This window comes from Sylvia atricapilla, chromosome 5 (assembly GCF_009819655.1).
Source record: "Sylvia atricapilla isolate bSylAtr1 chromosome 5, bSylAtr1.pri, whole genome shotgun sequence".
Taxonomy (NCBI): domain Eukaryota; kingdom Metazoa; phylum Chordata; class Aves; order Passeriformes; family Sylviidae; genus Sylvia; species Sylvia atricapilla.
The window spans coordinates 58,608,902-58,624,226 of record NC_089144.1 but is presented as its reverse complement, the minus strand read 5'-3'; the positions used below and the strand labels follow the sequence as shown (position 1 = coordinate 58,624,226).

The following is a 15,325-nucleotide window of genomic DNA, read 5'->3' as shown; positions in this document are numbered from 1 at the left end:
TAAAACGCAGCCAAGGAAGCAAATTCTGGATAGGCTGGCCCAGCTCACCAGTCGCCCCGTGCTCCCTCTACCTCACACTGATTCTGAAGAGGATTCACAAAAGCTGCCTTGCAAGAGCAGCAAGAAATCTTGCTTGTACAAAGCACTGAAATTGCTGGCCTTTTGTTTGAACCCTCTGCCCATGTGCACCTCTCAAACAGGGCTTTAACTGGTGAAAGAAACTTACACTGCCTCCGAGGTCCATTTAGACGGGTATTTGCCTTTTTCAGAGACACTTTCCTTCCTAGTTGGCTGTTCCTGTACTTCAGCAGGTGATTCCAACTGCTCATTTCTGTAAACAAGAATCAACAGTTCCAAAGCTTTGCCAAATTCACAGCACTAGGCTTTATAGCCCTGACCAGGTGGTGAATTAAAAGCTCTTTAAAAACCAAACCAGCACACCTTGGAGGAGGCTGCTGCTCAACTTACTTGGTTTCAAAATGCTCCTCTTCATACTCTGCCCAGGAATAGGTGCTAAGGAACCTCTGCAGAGAAGGACGCTTCTCGTTCTGCTTCACCCCTAGCCTGCCCCTGCCATGTGTTAAACAAATTTGTCTGATTTTCCCCAGCAGATCGAGAGCAGAAAATCAGGAATTTATCAGCAGCCTACTCATTTGGTTGACCTCAGACGAATAACTTACAAATTTAATTGCTTGAAATTAGGATAATTTAAATAAAACACCCAAATGAAACCAAACAAAACTACAGGTCCATCCACTGTAGATATTTAGATTTCACATTTTAGTTCTAAAGCAAGTTGATGGATTTTTTTTTTAAAGCTCTCAATGCTCAATAAATAAAGAAGGTGAGCTCATAAGGCTCATTTACCTATTATAGCTCATAAAACTAATGTGAAAAGTGTAGCCTAAACATTATTATACCCTCAAGATGCTCCATCAACTGCTCACTACAGACAGAGTGGAAAAATATTTCCCCTGTTCAAAGACAAGCCCAGGTGACTTTACCAACTGCTGGATCTCCTGCTGAATCTGTCACTCCGTTCATCCCCATCGGGTTCATGGAACTGGGCCTGCAGGAGGAATTTGCCACATTTACTGCACTGGCATTCTGATGCTTCATCCCAGCCAGTTTTGGGGAGGTGAAGCACCTCAGCATCCCTCCAGCAGCCCCTACTTACCAGTGGCACCCCAATCCCTGCATTCCCAGCACTCCTGGGCACTGTTGCAATGCTAACTCTCCGCAGGGCTGACGAGGGCTATACAAATAAGAGGCATTACTGGCTCTGAGCAAGGCACAACTGGGTTACCCACTGAGCACACAAAATACCATCTCTTTTATACAAACTATATTAAAAAAAAAAAAAAAAAGGGGGTGTTGACACTTAGCTTGAAGTGACACAAAGAATCCAATCTCAAGTGCAGATTGAATCAGATTTTCCAAGCAGCATCTTTCCACAGTAAGTGCTTTCTGCCCACCTGTGAGGCTGGCCGCACAGCTTCCAGCAAAATACCAAAATTGAATGTAACTAATTTCCCCTAATCTCACTCACAGGAATTCCTACACTCAGTTTGAATTGCTCCCATCTCAATTTTTGTGCTAAACCCTTCTTTAACTCCAAGAGAACCACACATGAGCAGTATTTCTCAACCAGTGAGTGAGAGCCCTACCATTTCAGCTTCATCTTCCCAGGGTGGGGGGCACCTAGAAGGTTGGTAGGGTACCTGAAAAGTAGATCCTCACATTTGAGGACACCAGCCCCATATTTGTGAGAGAAAAAGCAAGCACCAGAGCACCAGCACATAAAGCAAAGGAAAACACACACACTTTAAAAAAAGTGAAATTTCATGTAAGGACCATTACCTTAAAGTTAAAAGGACCTGGTAGCTTCTTGTTTGTGGATTCATCTGTGAAGAGATCAAACATCAGAGCTTTACAGGAAGCGTTTGCTGCTTACAGGAGGGCAATGAGTGTAATTTGCAGCCTCAAGCCTGACTTTCTTTAAGCAAAGCACTCTCAGAAAGCAGAAATGAGATCTGAGGGAAAAAGCTTCCATTTCATTATATAAGTTCATAACAGTCACATATTACCTTCCTCTGCAAGCATCAGCTTCTGTCACTATCATCAAACATATTCTATTATTGAGGTAGTGTCCTGCTACAGCACTGTCTTTCACAGCCAGGATTGTGGTTAAAAAGGCTCCCACAAGGATTTTATGGTGTGGAAGACTTCCCTTTTGGTGTTTAAAAAACACAACCTATTTTTCAGAAGAATTTTATAGTTCTCTGGCAAAGCCACAAGTGCAGAGAATTGGCTGCTGAAAAGGGGAACTAGAGGCCCCCTGCACTTAGGGAGTTGGTAATTCCCATGTAGAAAAGGGCAGGGTGCATCTGTAGAGAGCAGCCAAAGCTCAGCTACCTAGAAATAGCTACTGTGAACGAGCACCCAAATTTACTGCTCACAAGGAATAAGATTATCACCAACACATGCCATGCACTTTGCTGAAAGCCAGAACATTCCTGTGTACTTGCAGTGGTACCACACACATACCCTGAGATTCATGACCATTTACATACAAATTAATTTCAGGGAGCTGCTTTTAATAGTGTTAATAAATTGCTATTCCCCTCCCATTCTTAGGAGAGATGATAAAACAACCATATAACTCTCTCACCTAATATGTACAGGGATTATATGACTATTCTGCATCTATAAGGGTCTGTCTGGCAGGTGCTAGCAAGGGGAAGGAGGCTTTTCCTGGTTACCTCTGTCTCCAAGGCAGCTGAAGGACCTCTCGTTCTGGAGCAGGACCTGCTTGAGCTCCTCGAGCTCCGCATGCTCTTTGGCGTACATGCGCTTCAGGTTCTCCACGTGCTGGATCATCACCTCCACAGCCTTGCTCACCCGGCTCTCCTGAGGGAGCAGGGAAAGCAGCAGCTTTCAGGAACTGCAGCATGTTGAGAGACTTCCCCCTCATGCACCTGCTCTGGTTCCTCACTTTTATCTTCCCTTGCAAAGTTTCACTACAATTCCAGTCCTGGCACGTGCTACACAGGTTTCATTTCTCTGGGGATTGCTCTTGTTGTAAAATGAATAAATCAGTCCTCAGTTTTCCAAGCCCTTACAACTCATCATCATCTCTGATCTACAGTCTCAGCTGCCACCATGCATTTGCTGGTATTGCCAAAATATACTTTCCTGCTGCTCCGGGGTATTGTACAGAACTGCACCTAACATTTGAGCAGGGCTCTAATTTTCTACAGATTTAGCTGATTAGCTGCCCTTTCCATAAGGCATTGAACCATCTTTGCAGCATCAAGGCAACTGTCACCACCCTGCTTGGTATTTTGTACATCCCACTGCTGCAAAGTCTTTTTTTTTTTTTTTTTTTTAAAAAAGAACTTTATTATTTCTCCTATGGGTTTTTGCACAATTCTAGCTTCTCTCTAGCTCTAGCTATTCACTCTCTAACAGCACAGTGAGAAGAGAAGTCCAGGACTAAGCTGTATTGGCCAGTCTACCCTACACAAACCAGATTCCCATAAACCAATCCCAGAACCAGAAGCCCAGCAAGCAGATGTGGCTATGCTTTTTCAGCTGGAAGATTTCAGCTTTGTACTAAGTACTTTTAGATGGAAGATGTTACCTGATTAATAGCTCCCAACATCTCTGCTCTGCTGGCGACTCGAGCTGCATATTGGCTAAGGAACTGCAGGCTTTTCTGCAGCTTCTTAATAATCTCCTGTGCTTGGTTATCTTCTTCACACAAAGGAACTAATGCCTAAGAGCACACATTGATAAGAAAACTGGTGTGAATTATTAACAGAGAATGAAGAGTTGAGCTGATGACACTGAGGAGCTGCATTCAGGCCCACATCAACGTCTTCAATCAGTGTAACCTGAATAGAGAGCTCCAGTGGGCAAAGACTGGAGCATAAGATCAGCTGAAGCAGGGGTCAGATGGTGTGCAACAGCAAAACTCCCCCCTGCCTGAGCACCCAACACACTTGGATTAAGGTTACCCCTTGTAATTTCTCATATTTCAACTGCATTCTCCACAACTTCCTTCATATTTGCTCATCATGTATCCCATGCACACCCCCTCCACTTTAAAGAACTCTTTTAAGAGAGACACTCGCATCTACTTGTCCCATCCACTCTACCACCCTTGGTCAATACTGACCTCTAACATGTTCACAGCATTTGTGATCTCCCTTTTCAAGTTTTCTTCAGCCAGGTCTCGGGACCTCTCTTCAAGCTTCACTCTCTTGTCCAAGGTAAACAAGTCACACTTAAAACCTAAAGATAGCCTCAGAAATTCAGCCTGATGTGGGAGAAGAAAAGATTTCAGAGGAATCCAAGTGATGCAGAAGTTTCAGTAGATTTGACACTGACATGACATTTGGGACTATATCCTGTGACCAAAGTTTAGGAGAGGTACAAAAGAATAAGTGAACATGACCCACTTCCTTAAAGCAGGTCTTCCCATCTGCAGTGGTGGAGGGAATGTTCTGCAGCCAGGAGAGGTGGCATCCTGGCAGCACACTGTGCCATCTGTGCCTTTTGACAAAACTGTCTCAAATCAGCACATTCTGCCTAGGAGGAGGTCACAGCTATGCTCCTTCAAGCTTGCAAACAAATGTCACAGTAGTGACAGATCACTGTTCAGTTTTACCAGTTTCCACCTTTCTCCACCCCATCTCTTGCAAAAATTTCCATTAGGCTTGGAAAGAGAGATTTCACAAGTTAACCTACAGAAATACATCCAGTTTAAACTGGATTGTCTTTTTACATAGGAGGAAATATTAATCAGAGTTTATCTACAAGATCTGTTACCTGAAATACTCCAGGATATAAGCAGTTGAGACTTACCTCCACTTCCTTCTCATTTGGGGAGTCACTGCAGGAGAAGAAAAAGAACCATGGAACAGACTGTGGCTTTAAATTCATACCTGCAGGTGATCACTGGTCATCAAAACACTTACAGCTCATTTTGCTTGGTTTTATCTCCTTTAATGCCACCTGCAGTGGGTGAACTCCCTGAGAAGAGGCCAAAAAAAACCAGTTTTCAGACCAAAGCAAAAAACCAGCCTCTCCAAACCAACCTGTGAGAGCCTTTTAAGCTTCCACAGAAGCCCCTGTTCAAGATTTCCAGTGTTGAGCTCTCACCACTGAAATTAACTCATGGCCCTCAGGTTCTGTTGATTGTGAGGCACCACAGCACTGCCACTTGTACAAAACCCCAAAAGTCAGTTGTTCTGGGGACTTCAACTGGCATTTTATTAGCAAAGAAATGGTTAATTGCAGGTTTTGGCTTCGGGATGTTATGTGATTTACTACCTCACCAACTTTTAGTGATCTCCAAAGGCAAAAGAGGAGACGATTTGAAAAGTGGAGATGTCTAAGGAGAAACAACATCCTGCTCCTCTATCTCATGGCTAGCACAGAGATGCTTCTTTTATAAATCTTTGGGAAGAGCAGGAGTGCCAGAACTGGTTCAAATATTGCAACTCCTTTGCAGCCAAGAATTTTTCTCCTGTCTAGAGGAATATGGAGCTGGTTAGATCTGTATCTGCAGAAATCAGAGCAGCAGATTTTGCATTACACCACTGTTCTTTCACTTCATTTTAACCTCCAACTGCAGGTACCAAGCCCTAAAACAAAAGCCTCTGACCGTGCTTGGGGTGAGACAGGCAGCTCCCTGCACCTCTCTACACAGCTCTGGACTCAGCTCGTGCTCCAGTAACATGAGGGTGTTCAGGAAAACCCCCTTACCTTTCCTGCTGGGAGCTGCAGCTTGTGTTCCCTCACTCCACTCGTGGTTATTTTTCTTTTCCTGGCCCAGCTCCTAAAGGCACATCAGAGCGGTTACAGCAAGTGAGCAGCCACACCACCCCTGGAGGGGCCTGTCCCCTCCTTTGTCATGGCTCAGCCAACCCAGCTGGGCTTTCCACTGTCACCAGCACTCTCACCTGGTCTTGCTTCAAAACATTTTGAAACACAGGCTTGTGGTCTTCCACCACCAGGCAGGATTCCTTCTTGATCTGACTTGATCCTGTGGAGAAACATTCCCAAATTCAAATGTAACAATAAAACATGCAGAGCTTCCAAAACTCACCCTTTTAGCCGTGGGCCAACTGGGCTAAAAAACTGCACCAAATGCAATGAAAGACCACTGAGAAAAAGAGGGGGCAGCAAAGAACACTATAAAGACACACAGGAAGAAGTGTGATAACTGATTGGAAAAAAAAAACCCATAAGAAGTGTCATGTCTACAGCTGAGAATATAATGTACTTCCCTGTAGCTGAAGATGCAAGAGTTACTGTAATAGTCCCTTGAATAAATAAATTTCATTATTTTGCTACACTAGCATGGAGGTTTTGGTATTATGTTTGCTGTTTAAGGAGGCAGCTTTTAATTAATATTTATACCTTTAAGAACACCTAGAATATTTTGTTTTCTCCTCTGCTTATGCAGTCACATGCAGCTGTGAGCCAAAGAAATGGCACAGGGCAAAACAAAAAAGAAAACAAAACTCCAGAACTCCAGCTTCAGGTTTGAAGCCTGCAAGGGGAGATTTATCAGATCTAATATTAGGGACACTTTCTTTTCAGAGATGTGCAACATGCAGCTGGATTCCCAGACTTGAAAACTATTGGGACTCTTTTTAATTTGTTCTGCATACCTGTTTCCTCTTAGCCAAAGACACCTGAACCACATATGAAAATTAACAGTAGAGGGAAATTAGTAGAAAAAAAATGTTTTTAAATGAAGGAACAGAATTTGATTTCAGGAAGATAGTACGGAGGGAAAAAAACCAAAACCAAACAAGAAACTGCAGACTTATATTGAGGTAAAGATTAAAAAAAAAATTACAAACACACAGGTACTGGTATTCTGTGCTGCTTATTCAGATCAGCTTTACAAAAACAGCTTAAATACAGTGTATACACATGCTCCAGTTTTGACTTGGTTTTATAGTTTTTCAGTGTATGAAAACCATCAGATCTGGTAAGAATCTGGTGGGTGTTTATGGCTCTAGAAAAGACAGAACAATACATAAATGCCTCTACTCTCATCTCTCCTCTTGACCCATCCCAGCCTCTTGTGCAAGAGCCTTAAAAGACTAAGTGTTTAGTGGCACTGTCAAGTTAAATAACTCCTTAAACCCATAAAAAACAAGTTCTCTTGTCAAAATTGTCTGAGATTTCGTACCCACTCAGTGTTTTGGCAGCTGAGCAAGCCCCAGGATCTCACCGGGTTGTTTCATGCTCCCTGCCTGCAGTGCTGCGGTAAGGTGGGTAAAAACTTCATTCCTACTCAGCTTTGGGGAGGCTTGAGAGCCCTGGCAGGTGAAAATATTTGCAAAAATAGAAATTCTCATGTTGTTGCTCTTACTCAGCTTCTTCACTTCAAAGATGTGCTGGAAGCAAACCATTTCCTCAGTAGGCAGCAGCCACTGTACCTGACATGGGAGCAGCTGGGTCCTTATCACCGTTTGTCTCCGTTGCTGCAGAAGTTGGCACATCTTCCCCTCCCTCATGTAAGCCCTGGGATGTTCTTTGCTCCATAACAAGGCAGCCTGCAACATCAGACAGCAGAAAACACAGCTTTTATTTTTCAGTAAACACACAGACATGGCCACATCCAGGACCTCCAGTGCCCCAAATTAAGGACTCACCTGGTACCAGTGCTGTGCTTTCCACTGAGGGTGCAAGAGCTTCTTGGGCTGATGTTAAGTGATCACTGCCAAAACAAAACCCTTTCAGATACTCATTCACATGATACAGATCCTGATAAAGGACTTTGAATCTTGCACAAGACCTCACCTGGATGGGATCAGAGCGGCTGGTGGTGTTGGCTCCCCACTGTCAATCTTCAAAGACAAAGAAAAGAGTTTGCATCAGAGTAGTAACTGCCAGTATAAAGCTTGCCAGTCAAAACTTTAACTTTCCCAACTGTGCCTAAACTATTCCAGCAGTGAAGAACTAGCTGGTAAGTGCATAGATTCAGCCACTGGTCTCAAGCCATTTCAGGAATGTCACACTCATATGTTTTGGTTCCTGACTCCATGGTTTGCTCCTAATGCACATTTTCAATGACCAACAAACACGTTAACTGCACCACCACTGTTCCATATTAACTCTGTGCACCAGGAGAGATCCATTTTCAAGGAGCTCAAAACCTACAAGGGAGGTGCACAGATCTTTGCTTGGCTGTAGGGATCAGACTCATCAGGTAAATAAAAACATTAATAGTCACAGCATGAACAAGCAGGTGCCTCAGAACACAGAAAAATTTTGTGCTGTGTTGTACATCTTAGTGACTGCCTTTGAAAGAATCCAGTTTTACAGTATTACCCATCCCCTTCAGAGGCCTCAAGCCTCCCTCGTGAGCAAACAGCAGAGGAAAAAAGCAATTAAGAGCTGGCAGTTTTGCTCATGTTCCTCTAGCTGCCACAGTGTGGTTTTGGACTCGAGCCTTATCACATCACAGACAAAACCAATATCCTCTTGAGGTTTTTGATTTCGAGGGAGGGGCTAGATATGCAATATCCCTCTTCCTCATTTCACCCTGGAAAGCTCCAGCTTGCTCTTTAAGTTGTTCATTGGTTGGTCTCTCTTTATGAGTGAAAATACAGGGGGCAACAGATGAGGTTTAAAGGGGTAAGTTGGTAATGACTTCTGCTGCATTACACCCACTGTTGAAGAAAAGTGCTGAATAGAAAACAAAACCAGCCCAAACCCACTCCTCTCTCCAAGAGAAGGAGCAGCAAGGCCAGGCATCTCCCTATACAGCAAGGGCCCAAGAGCATTACTGAAGTGTGTGTGGAGAAACAACAGAAAAACCACATCAGCGATTGCCTGTCTTCTGGCATCTTTCCTTCCCCCTCAAATGCCCTCAAGAGGACACAGGAAACCCAGCAAATGAGAACAAGAGGTATCCAAGGGCCCTGGTCACTCCTAAGAGTGACCAACTGCTCCCAGCATCAGGAAGTGCCTATTCCCTCCTCCCTGTCCTGTCTGAGCTGGGCTGCTCCTGCACAGCCCTGCCCCAGCCAGGTGGATGCTTCCTCTAATGCAAATTCAGGCTATTTTTATTATTATTTGAAGTCTCTCATGAGCTTGAGGAAGTGCAGCAATGCATTTGCCTTGTTCAAGCCATTGGGTCTGCAGGAGAATTGGAGAGGGAGAATAACATCACCTTGGAAGAAAAAGCACCCAAGTATACAGAAAACCCTTGCATCACCTAGATGATGAGGATATGATACATTATGCTACATGACCTGTCTCTGCCCAGATGGGCACTGGCCAGTAGTCTCTGCAATGAAGGAAAAGCCACAACTCAGTTTTTTAAAACACTAAGCTGGCTATCAGGATTGTACACTCCCACGTATTCCACATAAAGGGGAAAAAGATCCCAATAAAAAAGAAACACCACATTCTAGATTTCCTTAATAAAATAGAATTACACAATGGTTTGGGTTTAAAGACCAAAGTCCCAACCAGTGGAAGGGACATCTTCCACTCTCCCAGGTTGCTCAGACCAACATCCAGCCTGGCCTTGGACATGGCCAGGAATGGAGCAGCCACAGCTTCTCTGGACCTCACCACCCTCACAGTAAAATCTGCTTGCACAGGGTGTTAGAGAATGGTACAGTCCTTTTATGAGGAAGAGCAATCAAAGAAGATCCTGAAGTACATCCCTAATCACTTCCCCCACCTCCATCCCTCTGATTAACATAATAATCCAAGAGTGCTCTATCTCAGCCCACAAATTCTGACCACAGTCTGATACAACTCCTCCCAAACAGTCATTAACATTTGGAATACCAGTCTGATTTTCAGACTGTGGCATGACTTCCACGTTTGTAAATCCAAACAATAACAAAAAGCCCCAGGCCTCACTTGGCTCTCACAAGCGCTCCTTTATTAAGTAGCCCCTGACCTTCTACAATGACAACAATTTGACACAAATAATTTGAGTCACTTACACGCTGATCTGCTCAAATACATTTGCAACTGCAGTGTAATAAATCTCCAAAGAAAACTCGGGAGACTTTCTACTGAACAAGGATATTCAAATTTTCCTACATGCCAGTGTTTAGAACAGATACTGGGCACAGCCCATTTGCCTTTTCTCTGGGGCAAGCTTTAACATTTTAATTTCTCCCCTTCAGAACATTCATGTGCAAAGCTTATACTGAAGAGTGATAACAAGAATGGAAAATGACATTTTTGAGTGAAGCTGGAATTACAGAAAGCCCCAGAGCAACAAAGCACTGGTACTTCACAGATCTTTGCACAGCTGTAACTTTCCAGAAGGACTGGATGAAGTAGGAACCCCTGAGAGGATCCTCTTTAAGGACACTGAAGTAGTAGCAGCACAAGCTGGAAATTCCTCACCTGCTCTACCTCAGTGCACCAAAACCACAGAGTCCCCAGAACTCTTACTTTCTAGCCTCACTGCACTTTCTGCTTTACCACTACAACCAGACCACGCTGTACTCACAGGTATCACACACCAACCAGGATCACCCTGAGGTTGGTTGCTCTTTAGTCCCACAGGTTATTTCCAAGTTCACAGAAACAACTGACCAATATACTTCCACCATCCTCACCAACACTGGAGTTTGTAAAGCTCATTGGGAAGTTCTCTGTGGTGGAGCTGAGGTCTAGATTTCAATAGTGAGGATCGAGGCACAGCTTAGGTGTGCTGAGCTTCAGTTTCTCTTGCTGTTGCCCCAAGGAAACCACAAGCTCAAGCTGTAGATGCAGGATTCAGGGCAGCAGTGAAGGCATAGCTGAGTACATCAGCTGAAGGAAAGCTCCCCTGCAGCAAAGATGGCATTTTTCAGCTGTTACATGGTGCCCGTGGGAGAAAGTGAAAAGAAAGGCACTACTTCCCAGCTGAAGCATCCTGTGGGTCCTTGCAGGTGGAGAAAAAGAGCAAAAACACTCCGTTCTTCCCTGGCAGAACCAGCACTGTCTCTAGCCTTGAAACCACGTTTAAAACACTCCATAGCTAAAAGCATGACCCAGTTGCACGAGAACATGAAGACATTTGGTTTTATAACCAAGGTATTGCAGAAACATACCCAAACAGAAGGGAACACCCCCCACAGCCCCCTGCTGACTGAGGCCAGCTCCATCCACTGTGGAGCAGGGCTGATTTATAGCTGAGCCATCTGGACCTGGGTCTGAGCAAGGCACAAAATGCTCGAGCCTGTTCAAAACCACATCTCGGGCATCAGAGGCAGCACTCACCTCAGCAAGTGAAGAGTCCATCATTGTAATGGAAACAGGAAGGTCTGCATCAGTGTAGTCATCAGCAGAGCATATTTTCCACCTGGCAACACAGGCTTTATTTGCATATTGCCCAAACAACAGAGAGATAGAGTGCCCATTTTCCTTAAGCACATAACAACTGAAGTCACCACACTCTGTGCAGTCAGTCAGCTGGTCTCTCAGGGAAAGAAATTCATCACCAACATCAATCCCTCCTCCCCCGAGCAGTCCTTTTCCCAACCTCCTCCACACTGCACAATTCTACAGAAAACCAGTAGCAAATCTTTGAGAGCTGCTGAGTCTCTTGCTGCAGACTGCCTGCTTCTGCACCTTCAGGAACATCCTTATACTCTAAAATATTCACTGCAATTCACTTCAGCTTTCATAACCTCAAGCAGTTTAATATCTATTTTGAAGATCTAAGGAGGCAGCTTGATAGGCAAGGACCTCCAAATTCTTGCTCTAAGCTCTGCAGAAAACGAAAAGTGACTCTTCAAAGCCAATGGGATTTTGGCACCTAATGGGAATGCCAATTGTGAGTTAAACACGGAAAATAGACAAGGGTGCCTAAATCACGTCTCAGTTCTCCAGCATGAAATAGAAATCCCATCACTGTGTTTGGCTGGTTACCAGCAGTTCCAGTAAAGAATTTTGGTAGCTGTTGAACAGACGCAAAGTGTTCCCCCGGATCACCATGAGCTGATCATCAGGTATCCAGCATTCCCTCTAAGGGAGTCCCCTGCAGCTGAACCCAGCACACAGAATCTGCTAGACTCTGTTGATTCTTCCTCCCTTCACCCCAAAAAGGTTACTTTGCCGCCTTACCTGCCTTCTCCTGATGTCACATCTGAGCCAGACATGTGTCCCACATCACATCTCCCCAAGGTGCAGCTGCCAAGGCTCTGCCTGCAAGGTTGGTCCCAGTTGTGCCCAGGAGGGTTATTTGGGCAGGAGGTCTCCAAGGTCAGAGCATCTGTTAAGGATGGACAAGCATGAAAAGAGGTGGTCCTTGGCAAAGTTGGATTTAGTTACAAGTCAATTTTTTGGTTAACTCTGAAATAGTCAAGAAGCAAACCAACCAAGTAGAGATTTATAATAAGGCAACTTCTACCTGGGTAAGAAAGGGTTTGATTGGGTGGCCTCAATTTGTTTTGTAGATGGAGAGTTTGGCAAACTGAAACAGCCCTCTCAGAGCAGTGCTCTGATAAAGAGAACCAAAGAAAGAAAAAGTTCCAATTCCATTCCAATCAATGTGGCCTGGAATTGCACCTAAACATTCATAGTCTCTGTGAGAAGAACCTCTCTGTGGTACCAGCAGGGAAAATGCTTGTGTGTGAAATCCCAAGTGCAGCACCCTGCAATGCATAGCTGTCAGTGGCTGCTTTTAATCCTTGTAAGGCTTGGGAATTGCAAGGAAATTCAAACAACTCAGGAATGCAGGAGAAAGTAACAAATGCAATCTGCTGGGAAAGGTGGAGCTGTTCAGCCTGGAGAAGATTGAGTGGACACTGGCACAGGGTGCCTAGAGAAGCTGTGGCTGCCCCATCCCTGGCAGTGTCCAAGGCCAGGCTGGATGGGCTCTGAGCATCCTGGGATAGTGGAAGGTGTCCCTACCCATGGCAGGGGATTGGAATGAGATGGGCTTTAAAGTCCCTCCTCAAATCATTCTCTCACTCTATGATTTTATTCTCAGGAGCTCTGTTACTGTTTAGGGTGCTAAACCAGGACTGCCCTTAGCTCAGCAGCCAAGGAGCAGAACATCTCAGGGGGTGCCAGTCAGGAGGAATAGGAAGAACAGAACTTACACCCTCTGGATCCAGACTGACAAGCATCCTGTCAGGAATATACTTGGATGTATGATTTATACCAATAATTCCTTAAGATTTTGGGAACTGTCTGTCAGGATGACAGCTACCTCTTCAGGCCTTTCCCTGCCAGCACTGTAATCATGGGTCAGATTCCTGGATTGCACACAGAAATAGGTTAAACCCACAACAAGTTTTCCACACTAGCAGCACACTCAGCACTATCGAGACTGTTCTGTCAATTCTTTCTATATTTCAGGTGAAAAACAGAAATGCCCAACACTACCAGGTCTTACCTAGCAGAAGAGAGCTGTGCCAGTGTGAAACACCCAAGGGCAGTGTCCAGGGAAAGTCAGAGCATGAGGAGGGTCCTTCATTCCACGGTCGTTTGGAGCAATGGAGCTGCTAATTGAAAAAAAATAAGGGCTGCTGTTCCACCACACTGAATACATTAATGCCACCAACTCCCCCCACACACAGGCATCTGCATAATGTAACACCAACAGTGACACAGATACATCTTCTGTGGCTCTTTTGTCTAGAAAAGCAGAAGAGCTCATACCTTTGATGGGCAGAAAACAGTTACAGGAAGGGGCAGGATAACTAAACTTTACACTTGCAACAAAATGTGTTGGTTCAAGATAGGTCTGGAAAGAAATCCTACAAAACCAGGCAAGATGAGCCTGAGAGGAGAACCAAAGAAGCCACTCAAACCCTGTGAAGCGGATAATAAGGGAAAAAAAATCTCAAACACTATTTCAGCCAAACCAAGAGGTGTCACCTGAAGATGGATCTGAGAAAACTTCTGAAGCAACATATGCACAGCTATTTTTGACCTAATGTTGCTTAAACAAAAAATAGAAAAGAAATTGGAAGAAGTGCCATCTTCAGACTGATTTTTTCTCAAAAATCTATTTATCACAAAGCTGTGTTGTGCTTCAGAGGCAGTGGGAACCTGGCTTTGCAATAAGGTTTGGATGATGCTTTTGTATGCATGTAAACACCTGCATGCACATACACACAGATATTGATCTCGAGTTATTTTTGTGAACATTTAACTCTGAAAAGTCTCTCAAGGAAAGTTATTTATTTCCCTGAGGTGATGAAGAAAAAAAAACCCCATCCAAACAAACCCAACATCTGATTTTAACAGGCTCAGCAATGATCACAGCAAGCACACTTACCTTCCCTCTTACATGTTCAGCTGATGTGGGCAGCAGAGGGTAGTCAGATTCTAACTCTGCACAGCACTGTTGTAACAGAGTGAGACTTTAAGGCAGGTAAGGAAAAGAAAAAGAATAAAAGGAGAAGCAGCACTACCACTGATTCTGAGCAAAACACAATTTTATCTCTCAAACTGAACTACTTGCACCTATAGGTTGCCAAACTGCAGATGCAAAACTCCGCAGTTATTTCCCCTTGCTACTTTCAGCCTTTAATTCTCATGTACAAATGTAAGTTTTATTCACATGCAGCTGGCCCAGTTTTGACTCTGCTCCTCTGATGCCCCTGTCACAGCCTAGGGGATATTTCAGGACCTTCTGTTTGCTGTTAAATACCTTGTTGGTCTGTGTTGAATCCAGAGTGTTCAGATCCTCCGCTATAGCATTCTTTACTAGAGCCAGTTGGGAAAAAAGTCTTTCCACAATGTTTCCCCCTCCACCCCCTCCCCAAGCTGAAGCAAGTAATTTTATTCAAAGCAAAGCACTCTAGAGTTATGTAATTTCCAACATATTTCTCCACAGAGGGCCATAAATGCTTAATAACTGTTTCACTGCCTATTCCAGCGTCTGGATACTGAAGAAATGTTACATTATGAAATCTTAAACATTTGTTTTCAAGCCTGTCTGCAAAAGTGAGGGCTGGTTGTGGGACAAAAATCACACCAGTGCATCAGGGAAGATTTCCCTCAGCCCTTTTTGAGATGATCACCAAGAATTGCTCACAGTGAAGACCAACACCACACCTCTAAGTCCTGACACATTTTTCCCAGAAGGCTGAATAAGGAAAACAATGTCAGATTTGAACATGCAGCTCATGTACACGTTAGAAAAGAAGATACCAGGTGCTGCCAAACTGTTTGCAACTAGTCTCAGCTGTGTTGTCCTTCCACCAGAGGCCCTCCTGTGCAAGCCCACCTTTCCTGCTCCCAGCAAAGAGCACCATACCTGGCACAGCAATTCGCAGAGTCCCCTCTGCAGCAGTTCCCATCTCAGGGTATTAGCAGTTGCTAT

General features: G+C 44.3%; 1 protein-coding gene across 3 annotated transcripts in view; it reads right to left on the bottom strand.

Moving 5' to 3' along the window:
• Positions 1–15,325, bottom strand: part of IRAG2 (inositol 1,4,5-triphosphate receptor associated 2) — a 36,670-nt gene that overhangs the window by 826 nt on the left and 20,519 nt on the right. For 2 of the 3 annotated variants that reach the window (XM_066319632.1, XM_066319634.1), the window contains 20 exons: positions 15,260–15,321; positions 14,276–14,341; positions 13,388–13,496; positions 12,112–12,259; positions 11,266–11,347; positions 7,828–7,874; positions 7,680–7,744; positions 7,464–7,580; positions 5,970–6,052; positions 5,773–5,845; positions 4,983–5,037; positions 4,870–4,897; positions 4,181–4,321; positions 3,644–3,778; positions 2,763–2,910; positions 1,861–1,904; positions 1,178–1,255; positions 1,005–1,069; positions 469–570; positions 227–331 (listed from right to left, as the gene is read on the bottom strand). In XM_066319632.1, the coding sequence (XP_066175729.1) occupies positions 227–331; positions 469–570; positions 1,005–1,069; positions 1,178–1,255; positions 1,861–1,904; positions 2,763–2,910; positions 3,644–3,778; positions 4,181–4,321; positions 4,870–4,897; positions 4,983–5,037; positions 5,773–5,845; positions 5,970–6,052; positions 7,464–7,580; positions 7,680–7,744; positions 7,828–7,874; positions 11,266–11,347; positions 12,112–12,259; positions 13,388–13,496; positions 14,276–14,341; positions 15,260–15,321 (1,753 nt within the window). The remainder of the gene's footprint in view (positions 1–226; positions 332–468; positions 571–1,004; positions 1,070–1,177; positions 1,256–1,860; positions 1,905–2,762; positions 2,911–3,643; positions 3,779–4,180; positions 4,322–4,869; positions 4,898–4,982; positions 5,038–5,772; positions 5,846–5,969; positions 6,053–7,463; positions 7,581–7,679; positions 7,745–7,827; positions 7,875–11,265; positions 11,348–12,111; positions 12,260–13,387; positions 13,497–14,275; positions 14,342–15,259; positions 15,322–15,325) is intronic. The other variant, XM_066319633.1, reaches the window with a different exon arrangement.